At 41.7% G+C, this 16304-nt stretch overlaps 1 protein-coding gene across 2 annotated transcripts in view; it reads left to right on the top strand.

The window, feature by feature from the left end:
• The first annotated feature begins 545 nt into the window (after positions 1-545).
• The window catches only part of LOC132833630 (dnaJ homolog subfamily C member 11), a 47509-nt gene continuing 31750 nt past the window's right edge, over positions 546-16304 (top strand). The window contains exon 1 of one of the 2 annotated variants that reach the window (XM_060852041.1): positions 546-684. In XM_060852041.1, the coding sequence (XP_060708024.1) occupies positions 613-684 (72 nt within the window). In that variant the 5' untranslated portion in view covers positions 546-612. Of the gene's footprint in view, positions 685-828; positions 918-16304 lie in introns of those variants that run through there. The other variant, XM_060852043.1, reaches the window with a different exon arrangement.

Raw genomic sequence — 16304 nt, 5'->3', positions numbered from 1 at the left:
AATTACAGCCAGACGAGTTTTTTTTAAGTGCATGGCTGGCAGGGGAAATTTTGCAGATGGAGTTTTCTTCCATTAAGTACCTATTTATATTTGTTTAAAGGTATATGTATACCTGTTCTGCACTGCAAATCCCTGCCTCAGAAACAACCAATATTCTTGGTGGCCCTGCTGAGCTGTTCATTTTGGGCCGATTGTTCCAGTTGGCTGGTTATAAGCAAACTGGGGCCTACAATGAGGCAAAGGCTCTGGCGACAGCTTTTTAGCTGGAACCGCCGCATGTAAAACTAAGGAGGCAGTTCATCTAGTTTCCATCAGAATCAGTTCTCCTTTCTCCTTCCATAAATGCTGCCACTTCCAGCGTTTATTTGAGATACGAGGTGTTTTGACCACCTGAAATGGGCCAAACGTCCAAACTCTCGCTGCTGGGACGTCATTTCCTGTTTGATTGGGTTCCCTCACTCCCCACCCAAGTCCTCCCAGGCCAGCAGAGGGCAGCAAAACAAAAGAGTCGTGCCGTATGAAAGGAGAGGGAATCTCTTGGCGAATCGTTCCCTCCTCGGCAGCCGGGGCCTGGCGAGAAGCCGGTGCCCCGCTACGGGGTGAAAGGTGACAATGGCGGCGGCCTTGGTGGATGAAGAGATTAATAACGATGACTTTTACGCGCTTCTGAACGTCAGGAGGGAGGTGAGGGGGTGGTTGTCGTTACCGCGCTCGGTTTGTTTTGTGGCTGGTTTAGTGACGGGCATGCCGCGGGAGGGGGAGGTGACGGTCTGGTCGTCAGTTGCTGCTTTGTCGTTGGTGACCGCGGGCGCCTGGCGGATTTCAGTTAACGTGCGGCACGGCCTGAACTCACACCGTGTGACCCGCGCTGTAACACAACACATTCATATGTGTATACAGCAGACGTGAATATTAATGTAGGCGCCTATTTTGATTATTAATCAAGCTGTTCAATTATTATAAATAACTCAATAGTGCATGGACTTTTTATTTTTCCCCAACTATCTCACGATCTGTTTGAAAATTTTACACTTAATCCACTTGATTTGTGGGTAAACGCAGACACGACAGTTCGGTTTTGTCCTTGTGAAGATATGACATAACGAAACTGGCATCTGTCCAGTTTAAGGACACTGCAACCTGAGGCTAATTAAGTTTCCCCGGCCATTGCTTCTGGCCACCGAGGCTGAACCCGGCTGTCGGTAACCTTGCTGTCCAGGTTGACCCAGAGCTCAGCTTGTAACCCCTGTCCACATCTTCATCAAGATCGACTACTTCTAGCTCCGTAATATCAGCCAATTCTTCCTCTTGATTAAAGTGTGTGCCGCAGACTTGAAGGTTGTCTTCTCCAAACTCACCAGTCAACTCTGTACCATCCTCTATATTTGAGCTCACCCTAAACTCGACAGACCATCTGACCAACTCCTGCTTGCTGATCTGGTCTGCACTTTGAGCTACATTAGCATCTAATCTGGTAATGCCTCTTTTAAGATTCTCTCTCTTCTACTCAGATCCCCCTGTGCCAGATTGTTCCTTTTGCTAGCTATGAAACTTTTCAACTCTACAAACTACCAAGACTTTTGCCTTCTTCCAATTCTGGTCTAGCATGAAACACAATGTTAATTGTGCCATCATTGGCAGCGAAACCTTCAGTTGCCAATGTGTCCGATCTATTATTGAAGTGCATTATATACTAAGGGATTCAAAGTTTTACTAAGTGATATGAGTGCCATGCCTGAAGAATTTGTTCTTTAACCTTTTTGACTTGGCAGCAGCATTGACTCTCTTCTATATGATGGCTGCGCACATTTAGTGTGCAATTATTTTGAGTGAAGCTCAACCACTTTCAAGTGGACATGAAGAAATACCTGTAAAGTGACCATTTTTGGATATGTTTCACTTCACCAAAATATTGAGGTTTCAATTTTGTTACTGATAATGGCATAATTATTATACAAGAAGTGTGTTGTAAAGATATAAGCAGTCCCAAGAATTATTGCTTTTTGCCAAATCCAAAAAGTACTGGGGCAGTGATTTAAGAATTTGCTTTGCCGCTGACAAAAATCAGTAGCCTCAATAATTAAAGCCTGCATGTCACGTGACATAGAAATACGTGAAAGGAATTGATTCCCATAGCAAAAGATATATTTGGCACCTGTTTATATGGTAGATAGTCTTAGTGCAACATTTTTTGGAATAGAGAGCCTTGTCAGCAAGTGGTAACTCTGGCACAGATTCATATGGGTGTTAATCCAGGGTGTGTAATCTGCCAAAAAAGTGGTGAGTTTACAAGCTACTATTTTTGCGCACAATGGAAATGTAAGGGTACGTTCTTCTGGATACAAGTGTAGTATTTTGACATAATTAGAACCTTGCCAAAGTTTGCTATGCTTCAGTAACAAGTTTCCAACTGGACTGAGTAGGCATAGATGTCTAGTAGGAGTCAAGTGCATTTCCCAGTGGAAACAAGCCTAACTTCATGACTTCATTGGATTGCTTGCTGGGAGATAGAGAAGAGGATGAAAAGGTAGAAGTCATTGTTTTATATAGTCATAGAGATGTACAGCATGGCCTACCCTTCGGTCCAACTTGACCATGCCGACCAGATATCCCAACCCAATCTAGTCCCACCTGCCAGCACCTGTCCCATATCCCTGCAAACCTTTCCTATTCATACACCCATCCAGATGCCTTTTAAATGTTGCAATTGTACTAGCCTCTACCACTTCCTCTGGCAGCTCATTCCAGACATGTACCACTCTCTGTGTGAAAAAGTTGCCCCTTAGTTTTTTTTATATCTTTTCCCCCCTCACCCTAAGCCTATGCCCTCTAGTTCCGGAATCCCTCACCACATGGAAAAGACTTTGTCTATTTATCCGATCCAGGTTCTTCATGACTTTATAAATCTCTATAAGGTCACCCTACAGCCTCCGATGCTCCAGGGAAAACAGCCCCAGCCTATTCAACCTCTCCCTATACCACAAATCCTCCAACCCTGGCAACATCCTTGTAAATCTTTGCTGAACCCTTTCAAGTTTCACAACATCTTTCTGAAAGGAATGAGACCAGAATTGCATGCAATATTCCAACAGTGGCCTAACCAATGTCCTGTACAGCTGCAACATTACATCCCAACTCCTGTACTTAATACTCTGACTTATAAAAGAAAACATACCAAACACCTTCTTCATTATCCGATCTACTTGCAACTCCACTTTCAAGGAGCTATGAACCTGCACTCCCAAGGTCTCTTTGTTCAGCAGCATTCCCTAGGACCTTACCATTAAGTGTACAAGTGCTGCTAAGGGTTGCTTTCCCAAAATAGAGCACCTCACATTTATCTAAATTAAAATCCATGTGCCACTTCTCAGCCCATTGGCCCATTTGATCAAGATCCCGTTGTAATCTGAGGTAACCTCCTTCGCTGTCTACTACACCTCCAATTTTGGTGTCATCTGCAAACTTACTAATTATACCTCTTATGTTCACACTCAAGTCATTTATATCAATGATGAAAAGTAGTGGACCCAGCATCGATCCTTGTGGCACTCCACTGGTCACAGACCTCCAGTCTGAAAAACAACCCTCCGCCACCACTCTGTGTCTTCTACCTTTCAGCCAGTTCTGTGTCTGAATGTCTAGTTCTACTTTGTATTACATGACATCTAACCTTACCAACCAGTCTCACATGGGGAACTTTGTTGAACATCTTACTGAAGTCCATATAGATCACGTCTATCGCCCTGCCTCATCAATCCTCTTTGTTACTTCCAAGAAAACTCAATCAAGTTTGTGAGACATGATTTCCCATGCACAAAGCCATGTTGACTATCCCTAATCAGCCCTTGCCTTTCCAAATATATGTACATCCTGTCCTTCAGGATTCCCTCCAACAACCTGCCCACTACCAACCTCAAGCTCACTGGTCTATAATTCCCTGGCTTGTCCTTACCACCCTTCTTAAACTGTGGCACCACATTAGCCAAACTCCAGTCTTCTGGCACTTCACCTGTGACTATTGATGATACAAATATCTCAGCAAGAGGCTCATCAATCACTTCCCTGGTTTCCCACAGAGTACTAGGATATACCTGATCAGGTCCTGGGGATTTATCCACTTCTGTGTGTTTCAAACATCCAGCACTTCCTCCTCTGTAATATGGACATTTTTCAAGGTGCCACCATCTATTTACCTACATTCTATATCTTCCATGCCCTGTTCCACAGTAAATACTGATGCAAAATACTCGTTTAGTATCTTCCCCTATCTCCTGCGGCCCACACAAAGGCTGCCTTCCTAATCTTTGAGGGGCCCTATTCTCTCCCTAGTTACCCTTTTGTCCTTATTTGTATATTTGTAAAAAGCCTTTGCATTCTCCTTGACTCTATTTGCAAAGCTATCTCATGTCCCCTTTTTAACCCTCCTGATTTCCCTCTTAAGTATACTCCTACTACCTTTATACTCTCCTAAGGATTCACTTGATCTGTCCTGTCTGTACCTGACATATCCTTCTTTGTTTTTCTTAACCAAACCCTCAATTTCTTTAGTCATCCAGCATTCCCTATACCTACCAGCCTTCCCTTTCACCTTGGCAGGAATATACTGTCTCTGATCTCTCGTCATCTCATTTCTGAAGGCTTCCCATTTTCCAGCCGTCCCTTTACCTGCAAACATCTGCCCCCAGTCAGCTTTTGCCTAATACCGTCAAAATTAGCCCTTCTTCAGTTTAGAACTTCAACTTTTAAATCTGGTCTATCCTTTTCCATCACTTTTTAAAAATCTAATAGAATTATGGTCACTGGCCCCAAAGTGCTCCCCCACTGACAGCTCAGTCACCTGCCCTGTCTTATTTCCTAAGAGTAGGTCAAGTTTTGCACCTTCTCTAGTAGGTACATCCACATACTGAATCAGAAAAATTTCTTGTACGCACTTAACAAATTCCTCTCCATCTAAACCTTTAACACTATGGTAGTCCCAGTCGATGTTTGGAAAGTTAAAATCCCCTAACATAACCACCCTATTATTCTTACAGATAGCTGAGATCTTCTTACAAGTTTGTTTCTCAATTCCCCTCTGACTATTAGGGGGTCTATAATACAATCCCAGTAAAGTGATCATCCCTTTCTTATTTCTCAGTTCCACCTAAATAACTTCTCTGCATGTATTTCCGGGAATATCCTCCCTCAATACAGCTGTAATGCTATCCCTTATCAAAAATGCCACTCGCCCGCCTCTCTTGTCTCCCTTTCTATCTTTCCCGTAGCATTTATATCCTGGAACATTATGCTGCCAGTCCTGCCCATCCCTGAGCCATATTTCTGTAATTGCTATGATATCCCAGTCCCATGTTCCTAACATGCCCTGAGTTCATCTGCCTTCCCTGTTAGGCCCCTTGCATTGAAATAAATGCAGTTTAATTTATCAGCCTTACCTTATTCTCCGCTTTGTCCCTGCCTGCCGTGACTGACTGACTTCTGTTTTCAACTGACCATTTTGTCTATAAATAAATCTTAAGAAATGCTGTGCAATTTCCAGATCAAAAGTTGTGAATGGTGAACTTTTGGAGAATGTTTGATTATTTCATAGATAATTGTCAGAGTTTAGCAAATCTAAAATACTGAATGTATTCTCAGTAGAAAAATTGGAACTGTTATACTGTAAATCATTGGCATCCCATGCAGCTTCATGGTTTGCTTCAAATGTAGAAAATACACTGAAAACAATACTAACCCTGCACTTGAAATTGCTCCAGTACAATCCAATCATTAGGGTCTCAGAAAAATGTAGCAGTGGAGCCATCAAATGCTTCTTCTGGTGTATATCCACTCAGTTGAAAAAAAGTTCTAAATGTCGGCTCCATCTGGAAGAGCACGTTGATTTGTTTAGGCTCAAGTATTAGGCAAAAGTGAGGACTGCAGATGCTGGAAACCAGAGTCTAGATTGGAGTGGGTGCTGGAAAAGTACAGCAGGTCAGGCAGCATCCGAGGAGCAGGAAAATCGATGTTTCGGGCAAAAACCCTTCATCAGGAATGGAGGCCAGGCTTTTGCCCAAAACGTCGATTTTCCTGCTCCTCGGATGCTGCCTGACCTGCTGTGCTTTTCCAGCATTACTCTAATCTAAAGTATTGGCGAGTATAAACCTGCCTCTGGCAATTAAGGGATATGTGAAGAGAATCACAGTCGAGGTAATATTGACAGGCCATATCCGTACCAAGTCATTGAATCCAGTGATGGCATGCTTAAAATATATTGGTATTGCTTTAGATTGCTTTGCCTGATAACTCCTTGGCTGTTTTGTGAGTTAGGTATGCACATAATCAAACTTTTATTTTTGTTTTGAAAATCATTTTGTTATCAACAAATGTTTGTTTCTAGTCATCACTAGAAGATCAGCTCTTGGGTTAACATTTTTACATCATAGCTCCTCTGAATTCTTGTCCAGTCTTTGAATACTGTGGATGAAGTGAATAATAACCATTTTAAAGATGGAACATTTCAAAATCTGCAACAACTGGAATTGATTGCTTTCAGTTGGGTACATGTCCAAGAAAATACTTTTAGATCAGGTATGTATGGTACAAATCCTTAGCCCCTTCTTTCGTACCTTAAGGAAACACAGATTTGCAAGTATCCATGTCTGCAGGACTAACTTTGCTTTTGTCTGATGACCTAGATTAAATTCAGCACTGAGCTGTTGGGTTACTGAGAGAATCTCCACTCCACTGCATGTTCACTGTTCAAACAATCTTGTGTTTAACTTTGTCTTACTCCAACAAACATCGATCCAGAATTCAAACTATTGACTATTGTCAGACATTGCCTGGTAATTTGCTCCATTAATAATGAGCACTCTTGCTTGGTGAAGGTTTGTATGTAATACATGACAATTGGAGCTACATGAAGCATCAAGGCTCTGAGTCCTTGTTGCAGTCTTGTTGAGCTCTTTTTTTTTTAAGAAAGGATCTTAATTACAGCGTGTAAAAGCTTATTGATGTGTTCTTTAGCTTTCCTAATTTGGTCAGTTTATAAGTGCATTGTATGCTTTGGATAAGAGAGATCCCTGGACAGTGCACCTTGATGTGATGGTGTGCTCCAATAGTCTTGCTCCTGCTGGTCGAGGAAGGAGCATATCCACTCAAGTTACAGCTCCTGGTTGCTATCCAGCTGAATGCTCTGATGTCAAGTGAGGACAGGAAAGCACTTGGCTGAAGTGTTTCCTTCAGATGAACCAGCCCATTCAAAGAAGTGCTGCTTTGTTGACTATTGGTCTCAAATCCAGGTGAAAGTTGGAGGGAAGGAGAAGGTAGGTGGGAGGGAGGAGGAGTAAGGAAACAAAATTTCAATCACCCTCCAATATATTCTATTGATAACACACTGACAGTGTGGAATTGACAGATGTAGCTTGTTATGATCTGAGTGGTGATGGTACCTTGCCCTGTATAACCACTACAGATGTAAGTTGTCATTCATCAAATGTTGAACATCTGACCTTAAGGACTCAGCTGTGATGGATGATTCAATCTGCTGTTTCAATGAATTCAATATTCACGAGAAATGAAACTGTTCACTTATATCACATAATCAATAGATTATTAAATAATTTGTCAAATAACTAGGGAGAGAAGGTCATTCGTGAAGTGCCTATTCAGGGATCTTCACTTCTAATTTAGTTTTATATTAATAACTGTATGTAATATGATTGTATGGATCAAAGGTTCGACCAATATTTTACTTTTAGACTTTGATTCCCTGTCATGTTACTTGTCTATTTTGGCTTTCTTTTGTCAGGTGATGGGTGCAGGTATAATGATATAGGTTAGCATCTCTCCCAAGCTGTCAGAATTAATTGACAGATTTTTCATTGCAGTATTAGTATTGATACATATCATCAAGATTGCTCTAAAATGGTGCATTGTATTCTGGCCTTTCTTGGTGTGTCTGATAATGTGGCTTTTATTTTTAGTAGGGTAGATGAAGAAGAGGCCGTCGTTCTGAAGGCTAATTGGTCGAGTTGATCCAGATGCAGACTGCTTTCATGTTGTTTGTAGTGCTGACTAAATGGGCTGGGAATATTGCTTGGTGTCAACCATGTTGAACGAGAGATAAGGAAGTAGTTTCCCAAACAATGAATTATCTTTCTAAAATAAACTGTAATTTCTGGTCATTTAAACATCATTAGGTAAAGATTTGTGTTTTGGGAGTTTATCTTTTGTTCAAATTGGAAAGATCTGTCTTGCACCCTGCTTCCAGTGATTCCAGTTTCAGTTTTATTTACAAAATGCTACTTAATGCCATTGGACCTTTTTTAAAAATATGGTTTTGAATAATGTTTACAAAAATAAAGCTTTAGAAAAAAAATCCTATCTGTCCTTTGATAAGGCTGCATTGAAGAACCTTGTGGTCAAAGTTAAAGTCTCAACCAATGTCTTGCTGAAAGTTTGCCCACTGGAATGCATTGAACTACAATGTAAATAGACAGGCATAGATCAGCACCTATGTCTCTCCACACTTTGAATTCCTGATTTTATTTGTTGTTGCTGGAGGTCCTGCTGCTTTAGACTGGAAGAAAGCAAAATTCTGGGTGTATTGTTCAATTAAATACTCCTGTTTTCACGTGGTCCCTTCACTTACTGTTGAGGTTCTGGCTACTTCCCAACTTTAACTGTCTTTTTGTCAGAACACAAGTTTCTGGAAGCAAATCCCTGATGCCTCTTAGCAAACATGCTGAACATGTATATATTGATTGAAATAGTTTACCAGAAGTCTAATACTGTAGTTAGTTTTACTGTGGAATGATGCACCACTGATACTGCTCATTAGTTTTCCTGTTACGTTTGAGATACAGAAAATGTTTTGCACTAGGCTAAAACTATTGATCAAATTTGTTTGTAAGCAACATCTGAACTCTTGAATAGTGAAGGGTCTTGACAAAGTAAACTTAAGAGAAACTATTCCTGTTGGCAGAAGAGGTGTGAGAACCAAAGGACACTGAGTTTAAATGATTGGCAAGAAAGCAAATGGGGTTCTGAGGAAAAACATTTTACATAGTAATATGATGTCATCAGTTAAATTTGGCTTGATGATATTGTTGCTGGACTATTAATCCAGAGACACTGTTGTGTTCTGAAGACATGGATTCAAATCTTGCCATGGCTAATGGTGGAATTAAGAGTCTAATGATGATCATGAAACCAATGTTGAATGTTGTGGGGGGGGAAAAAAGCATTTGGTTCACTGTCCTAAAGAGAAGGAAATCTGCCATCTTTACCTGGTCTGGCCTATATTTGACTCCAGATCTGCAACAATATGGTTGACTTTTAACTGCCCTGCAGGCAATCAGGGATTGACAGTAAATTCTGGCTAACCAGTGATGCCCACATTACCTGAATTAATAAAACAACAGTCTGGAATGCAATACATGAGTGTATTGAAGCAGATAAAGTTAGGAGTTTTGAAGTATTTGGATAAGCTCTTGAAAAGATTTTCAGGACTTTGGGGCAAGTGTAAGGAAGTGATATTTGCTGAGATGCTCAGAAAGCCTGCCTGGGCACGATGGACTAAACTGTCTTTAATTGTGCTGTAACCATTCTATGACTTGATATATCAACTCCTTCACATTTGAAACTTCACTACTCATTATGGAGACAAGTAATTTGAAAAACCCTAGTTTGTTGACCGTGTGTATCTCTTGAGATCATTCTTTCAAGTAGAAACAGCCTTTGAAGAATGGATATATTGTTTCAGGTTTTAGAAAATATATTATTCGTCACTCAAAAATATAGTGGGTACAATCTCTGGGGTTCTTTTTTTGCTTTTGATATCTAATCACTATAAACTATTTTGGGTGCCTGCCACAATTATACAAGCACTAATATTTGAAAACTGAGATTGGTAAATAACTGGATTCGATTCTGATTATAGTAAATGATGCCTCTAATGGCTGGCCCTGTCTCTCTTCGCCCCTACCCCAGTGCCAAATATATGTCTTGGCTGGATTGTCTTATTGAGGAGAAAGGCATTGTACTTTGTTTATACATAGAACATAACAGCACAGACAGGCCCTTTGGCCCTCAATGTTATACCGACCTGTGAACTAATCTAAGCCCATCCCCCTATACTATCACATCATATCCCAGGATTGCTTAAATATCACTAATGTGGCTGAGTTAACTACATTGGCAGGCAGGGTATTCCATGCCTTTACCACTCTCTGAGTAAAGAATCTTCCTCTGACATCTGTCTTAAATCTATCACCCCGCCATTTGTAGCTATGCCCTCCTCGTACAAGCTGACATCATCCTAAGAAAGAGACTCTCACTGTCTACCCTATCTAATCCTCTGATCATCTTGTATAGTTCTATCAAATCCCTCTGAGCCTTCTTTTCTCCAATGAGAACAGACCCAAGTCTCTCAGCCTTTCCTCATAAGATCTTCTCTCTAGACCAGGCAACATTGTGGTAAATCTCCTGTGCACCTTTTCCAATGCTTCCACATTCTTCCTGTAATGGGCCAACCAGAACTGTACACAATATTCCAAGTGTGACCGCACTAGCATTTTGTGTAGTTGTAGCATGACATTACGGCTCCGGAACTCAATTCCTCTACCAATAAAACCTAACACACCATATGCCGCCTTAGCAGCTCTATCAACCTGGGTGACAACTTTCAAGAATCTATGTACATGGACTCCAATATCCCTTTGCACATCCACATTACCAAGAATCTTTCCATTGACCCAGTGCCATCCTGTTATTCTTCCTAAAGTGAATCACCTCACATTTATCTGCATTGAACTCCATTTGCCACCTCTCAGCCCAATTCTGCAGTTTATCCAAGCCCCTCTGCAATCTGCAACAGTCTTCCATACATCCACTACTCCGCCAAGTTTAATGTCATCTGCAAACTTACAAATCCATCTACCTATGCCTGTATCCAAGTCATTTATAAAAATGACAAACAGCGGTGGTCCCAAACAGATCCTTGTGGCACAGCACCAGTAACCAGACTCCAGGCTGAATGTTTTCCATCAAACACCACTCACTGCCTTTTTACAGAAAGCTAGTTTCTAATCCAGACTGCTAAATCCTCCTCCATCCCATGCCTCTGAATTTTCTCCACCCTTCAGGCTCTCTGCCTATATTCCTGATGAAGGGCTTTTGCCCGAAACGTCGATTTTACTGCTCCTCGGATGCTGCCTGAACTGCTGTTCTTTTCCAGCACAAATCTAATGTAGACCCCCCATTTTCTCCAAATGCCTACCATGTGGAAGCTTATCAAAGGCTTTACTGAAGTCCATGTACACCACGCCAACTGCCCTACCCTCATCTACATGCTTGGTCACCTTCTCAAAAAACTCAGTGAGGTTTGTGAGGCATGACCTGCCTTGACGAAACCATGTTGACTATCTGCAATCAAATGATTGCGTGCAATTATAAATCCTATCTCTCATAATCCTTTACAAAACTTTTCCTACAACAGATGTAAGACTCACTGCTCTATAATTACCTAGGTCACCTCTACTATCCTTCTTGATCAAGGGCACAATATTTGCAATCCTCCAGTCCTCTGGTACTAAACCTGTAGACAATGATGACTCAAAGATCAAGGCCAAAGGCCCCAACATCTCCTCCCTAGCTTCCCAGAGAATCCTCAGATAAATCCCATCTGGCCCAGGGGACTTGTCTACTTTCACTCCTTCTAGAATTGTTGTCAGCTCTTCCTTACTAACCTTGATCCTTTCTACTCTAATATCTTGTATATCATTCTTCTCCTCTACAATATTCTGCTTTTCCTGAGTAAAAACCGATTGAGAAATATTCATTTAAAACCTCTCTGATCTCCATAGGGTCCACACACAATTTCCACTTCTGTCTTTGACTGACCCTACCCTAGTCATCCTTTTGTTCCTCACTATAGAATCTATAGAAAGATTTCGGGTTCTCCTTTATTCTACCTGCTAAAGACTGCTCAAATCCTCTCCATGCTCTTCTTAACTCTCTCTCTTCTTAAATCCTTCCTAGCTAATCTGTATCTCACCATCACCTCATCTGAACAATCTCATCTTAAAGTCACATAAGCCTCCTTCTTCCGCTTAACAAGAGATGCAATTTTTTTAGTAAATCACGGTTCCCTTACCTTATCACTTCCTGCCTGCCTGACAGGGATGTATCTATCAAGGACACGCAATATCTGTTCCTTAAACCACCTCCACATTTTGATTGTCCCCATCCCCTGCATTTTGCTACCCCATATCTTGCCTAATCACATTATAATTGCCCTTTCCCCATCTATAACTCTTGCTCTGTGGCATATGCCTATCCCTTTCCATTGCTAAACCAAACATTATAGAATTATGGTCACTCTCTCCAAAGTGCTCACCTACCACTAAGTTAAACACCTGGCCTGGTTCATTTCCATGCACAAGATCCAGTGTGGCCTCCTCTCTTGTTGGCCCTTCAACATAAAGTGCCTGGAAACAGACCGGTCGGTCCAACTTGTTCATGCTTACCAAATATCCCATTGGACAAAAACTGATCCATCCTACGTACTAGAGTTATAGCATTTCCAGTCAATGTTGGGGAAGTTAGAGTCCCCCATAATGATCACCCTCTTACTTTCACTCCTACCCAGAATCACTTTGCCAATCCTCTCCTCCGTATCCCTGGAACTCTGGATATTAGTATCCCTCTGGTTCAAGCGAAGATCGTCCTGTTTGTAGAGGTCCCACCTTCCCCAGAATGACCCCCAATTTTCCATGTATCTGATACCCTCCCTTCTGCAGCCACATGTTCAGCTGATCTCTCTCCCCATTCCTTGCCTTGCTATCACGTGGCACAGGTAACAAACCAGAGATAACAACTCTGTTCTCAATGATACATTGATTGTAACAGAATACAGAAATATTTTCTGTTGAGATGCTTGATCTATCAAAGCACTGCATAATAGCTGGGATAATATTGACTACGAGATTATTTTTGCTGGAGCACAATGTGGTTTGCATGTCATCACACTGTCACAATAATATGCAGTTTTGCAGGCTGTTTAACAGTCTGACATGCTGCAATATGAACACTGGTTCTTGGGCTACAACTCTTTTTATCCTAATTGTTGGGGTCTTACTGGATAGAGTCCCACAACCCACTTAATGAGGGGAGCACTCACAACACATTCACAATGTTGGACATTGACCCAAAAATGTAACCACTGATTCTGATGTCCACTTGCTATTGCTGTCTCAAGTGGGGTTTAAACTTGGGTTAAATATTTTCCAATCGATCTATTCAGACTAGACCTTTGGAACAGATTGATTAGATTTGGGTTCCCTGGCTCAGTGGTAGGTACACTAAGACTGTACCATAAAGTCCTTTAAAATTAGAATGTTCTGGCTCCTTGGGAATATTACCTTTTAACTAGTGAGGTTTGAGGAGAAGTAGCAGTGACTGCAGCAAGCTACAGTAATGTATCACAGCTGGGGAGCAAGACAATGGAACCCAAAGGCACAGAGCAATAAGTGATCTGAAAGCTGCAGCTGTAGACAAAGCAGGTCTCAAATACTCTTGCTCTTTATTAGTTCACAGCTTAAAGAGTTTTGAATAAAGTTATGGATGAGTTGGCCAGTGAGTAAATGCATGAGTGATTGTGGCAGAATTGTTCAGGACTGATATTCTTCCATATTTGAGCACCCCACTAACATTTACTCCAGGTTAACATATGAAGGATGATCACTGAGTGAGGTCAAGAACGGCAATAAATTCTAAATCTAGATCCTTTCCTTGGTTTTATTGTTAATGGGTATTGCTGTGGAGGATCAAGAAAGCAGTGTTCAGAAAATTAATGATCCTGCTGAAACACGCCTCCAAGAGAAAAGTGGTAGAAGAACAGTTTGTCTCTTGAGCTCATGAGTTTTAAACTACTAATTCTACCAACAAGTTCCACTTTCCAAAACATTCCCCAGGAAAATTTGTTGCAAATGATTACAAACTAATACTGACTGCAGAAAGTATATGTTAATGACTGTGTCTAACAGCTTTTGGAGCCTGTCATCTTTCTTTTTGACTATTTTAGTCAAAGGTGATTACCTTTGTTGTTTAACTTCCTAATGCTTGTTTTGATGGCTTTTTAGTTCTATTGAGTGAGAAACGTGACTATCCAAGCTAGGAAGATCCCCAGTTCCCACCTCTTACTGGGCTTGCTGATCACAGCAGTGAAAATAGCAGGAGTGTTTTAGTGGATTTGAATATTTCTGGAGCCAGGTGAAAAATCTTGAGTGAGATATTCGGGCTTAATTTATAAACTAGTGACTCCTATCTTTTAAAGTGTCATAATGTGAGGGTAAGATCAAGCTGGGCTGTTTATCTCTCGTTGATTTTTAAAGTTCTTTCAAAAGATGTGGGCTTTGCTGGCGAACATTTGTTATCCATCTTTAGTAACCCCTGAGAAGGTGATGGTGAGCTGCTTTCCTAAACCACTAGAGTCCATGTAATGTTGAGAAGAAGTTTGACCTAATGGCAGAGAGGCAATGGCAACATAGTTCTCAGCCAAGGTGATGTGTGACTTGGAGAGAAACTTGCAAGGTTTTTTTGCAATGTCAGATTAGATTACATACAGTGTGGAAACAGGCCCTTCGGCCCAACAAGTCCACACCGACCCGCCGAAGCGCAACCCACCCATACCCCTACATTTACCCCTTTACCTAACACTACGGGCAATTTAGCATGGCCAATTCACCTGATCCGCACATCTTTGGACTGTGGGAGGAAACCGGAGCACCCGGAGGAAACCCACGCAGACACGGGGAGAACGTGCAAACTCCACACAGTCAGTCGCCTGAGTCGGGAATTGAACCCGGATCTCAGGCGCTGTGAGGCAGCAGTGCTAACCACCGTGCCACCGTGCCACCCACTAAGGTGTTGGGACTCTATCAACACTCTGTTTAGTTTCCTTCCTGGCTATGCAGGCCTCCATGGCTCATGTGCAGCAGCGGCTTCTGAACCTAGAGGTTAACGCCACAATCAATGAGCCGACACTAATCACTGTGCATGGAACCTTGAAGTGGCTGTGCATTACTTCGAGGTATTTTAGTTCTGCTACCCTTGTCGTTCTAGTTTGTAGAGATTGCAGGTTACAAAGCTGCTTTTGAACATGCCTTGGTGAGTTCATCTTGCAGATGATACCAATTGTTGCCACTCTGTGTTCCTGGTGGAGGAAGTTAATCTATAAAATGGTGGCTGGCAGGCCAATTAAACAAGCTGTCTTGTACTGTCTAGTACTGAGTTCCTTAGGTGGTGTTGGATTCATCTCAGCAAGTAGAGAGTATTTCATTCCACTCTTGATGTGCTTTAGATGGTGGGCAGCCATTAAGAAGTCAGGAGATAAGCTACTTGCTGCAGAATTCTCAGCCTCTGACCTGCTTGTTATATTTATGGCTGGTGCAGTTAAGTTCCTCATCAGTAACCACAAGATTTTGAAATTGAAGGATTCAGCATGAATGTTGCTTGCCATTTATCAGTCCTCGTCTGCATACAACCATGTACACTTCAGTATCTGAGCAGTTGTGAATATTATTGAATGCTGTGCAATCATCAGCAAACATCTCAGCTTTTTGATGGAGGTGAGATCATGAATGCAACTAAAGCTGTTGATGTTTTGATAAAGGACACTACCCTGAGGATGTCCAGTGGCTCAGATGACTGGCTTCCAAAATCTACTACCATTCTTTTTGCTAGATATGACTTTAATTAAGGCAAAGTTTTTTTTTCCCCATCTCCTACTGACTTCAATTTTGCTAGAGTTCCTTGATACCACCTTTATTCAAATGCTGCCTTGATGTCATGGGAGGTCACTCTCATCTCACTTCTTAGATTCAGGTCTTTTGTCAAGTTCTAGACCGTGGTTGTAATGAATGGTCTTGGTAGAACCCAAACTACATATAACTGATCAAGTTGCTTCTGGGTAAATGCTTTTGTTCCACTTCAGTGACCCCTTCCCTCACTCTGATCGAGAGTAGACTAGGGAAACAATTGGCTAAGTTGGGTTTGACTTTTATTTGTGGACAGGACTAACCAGGGCAAGTTTCCACGTTGATGGATAGATGCTATTGTCGTAATTCATAGAATCATAGAACCCAAGCCATTCAGCCTAACCAATCCACATCAACCCTCCAAAGAGCATCCTACCCAGACCACCACCATCCCCCCTCCCCTCCCTGTACCCCAGCCACATAACCCTGCTAATCCACATAATCTATACATCCCTGGACAATGCAGGACAATTTAGCATGGCCAATCCACCTAACCTAGTTATA

The sequence above is a fragment of the Hemiscyllium ocellatum genome, chromosome 37 (assembly GCF_020745735.1).
Source record: "Hemiscyllium ocellatum isolate sHemOce1 chromosome 37, sHemOce1.pat.X.cur, whole genome shotgun sequence".
Taxonomy (NCBI): domain Eukaryota; kingdom Metazoa; phylum Chordata; class Chondrichthyes; order Orectolobiformes; family Hemiscylliidae; genus Hemiscyllium; species Hemiscyllium ocellatum.
The sequence above is the reverse complement of the archived record's forward strand: the minus strand, read 5'-3'. Positions and strand labels throughout refer to the sequence as shown.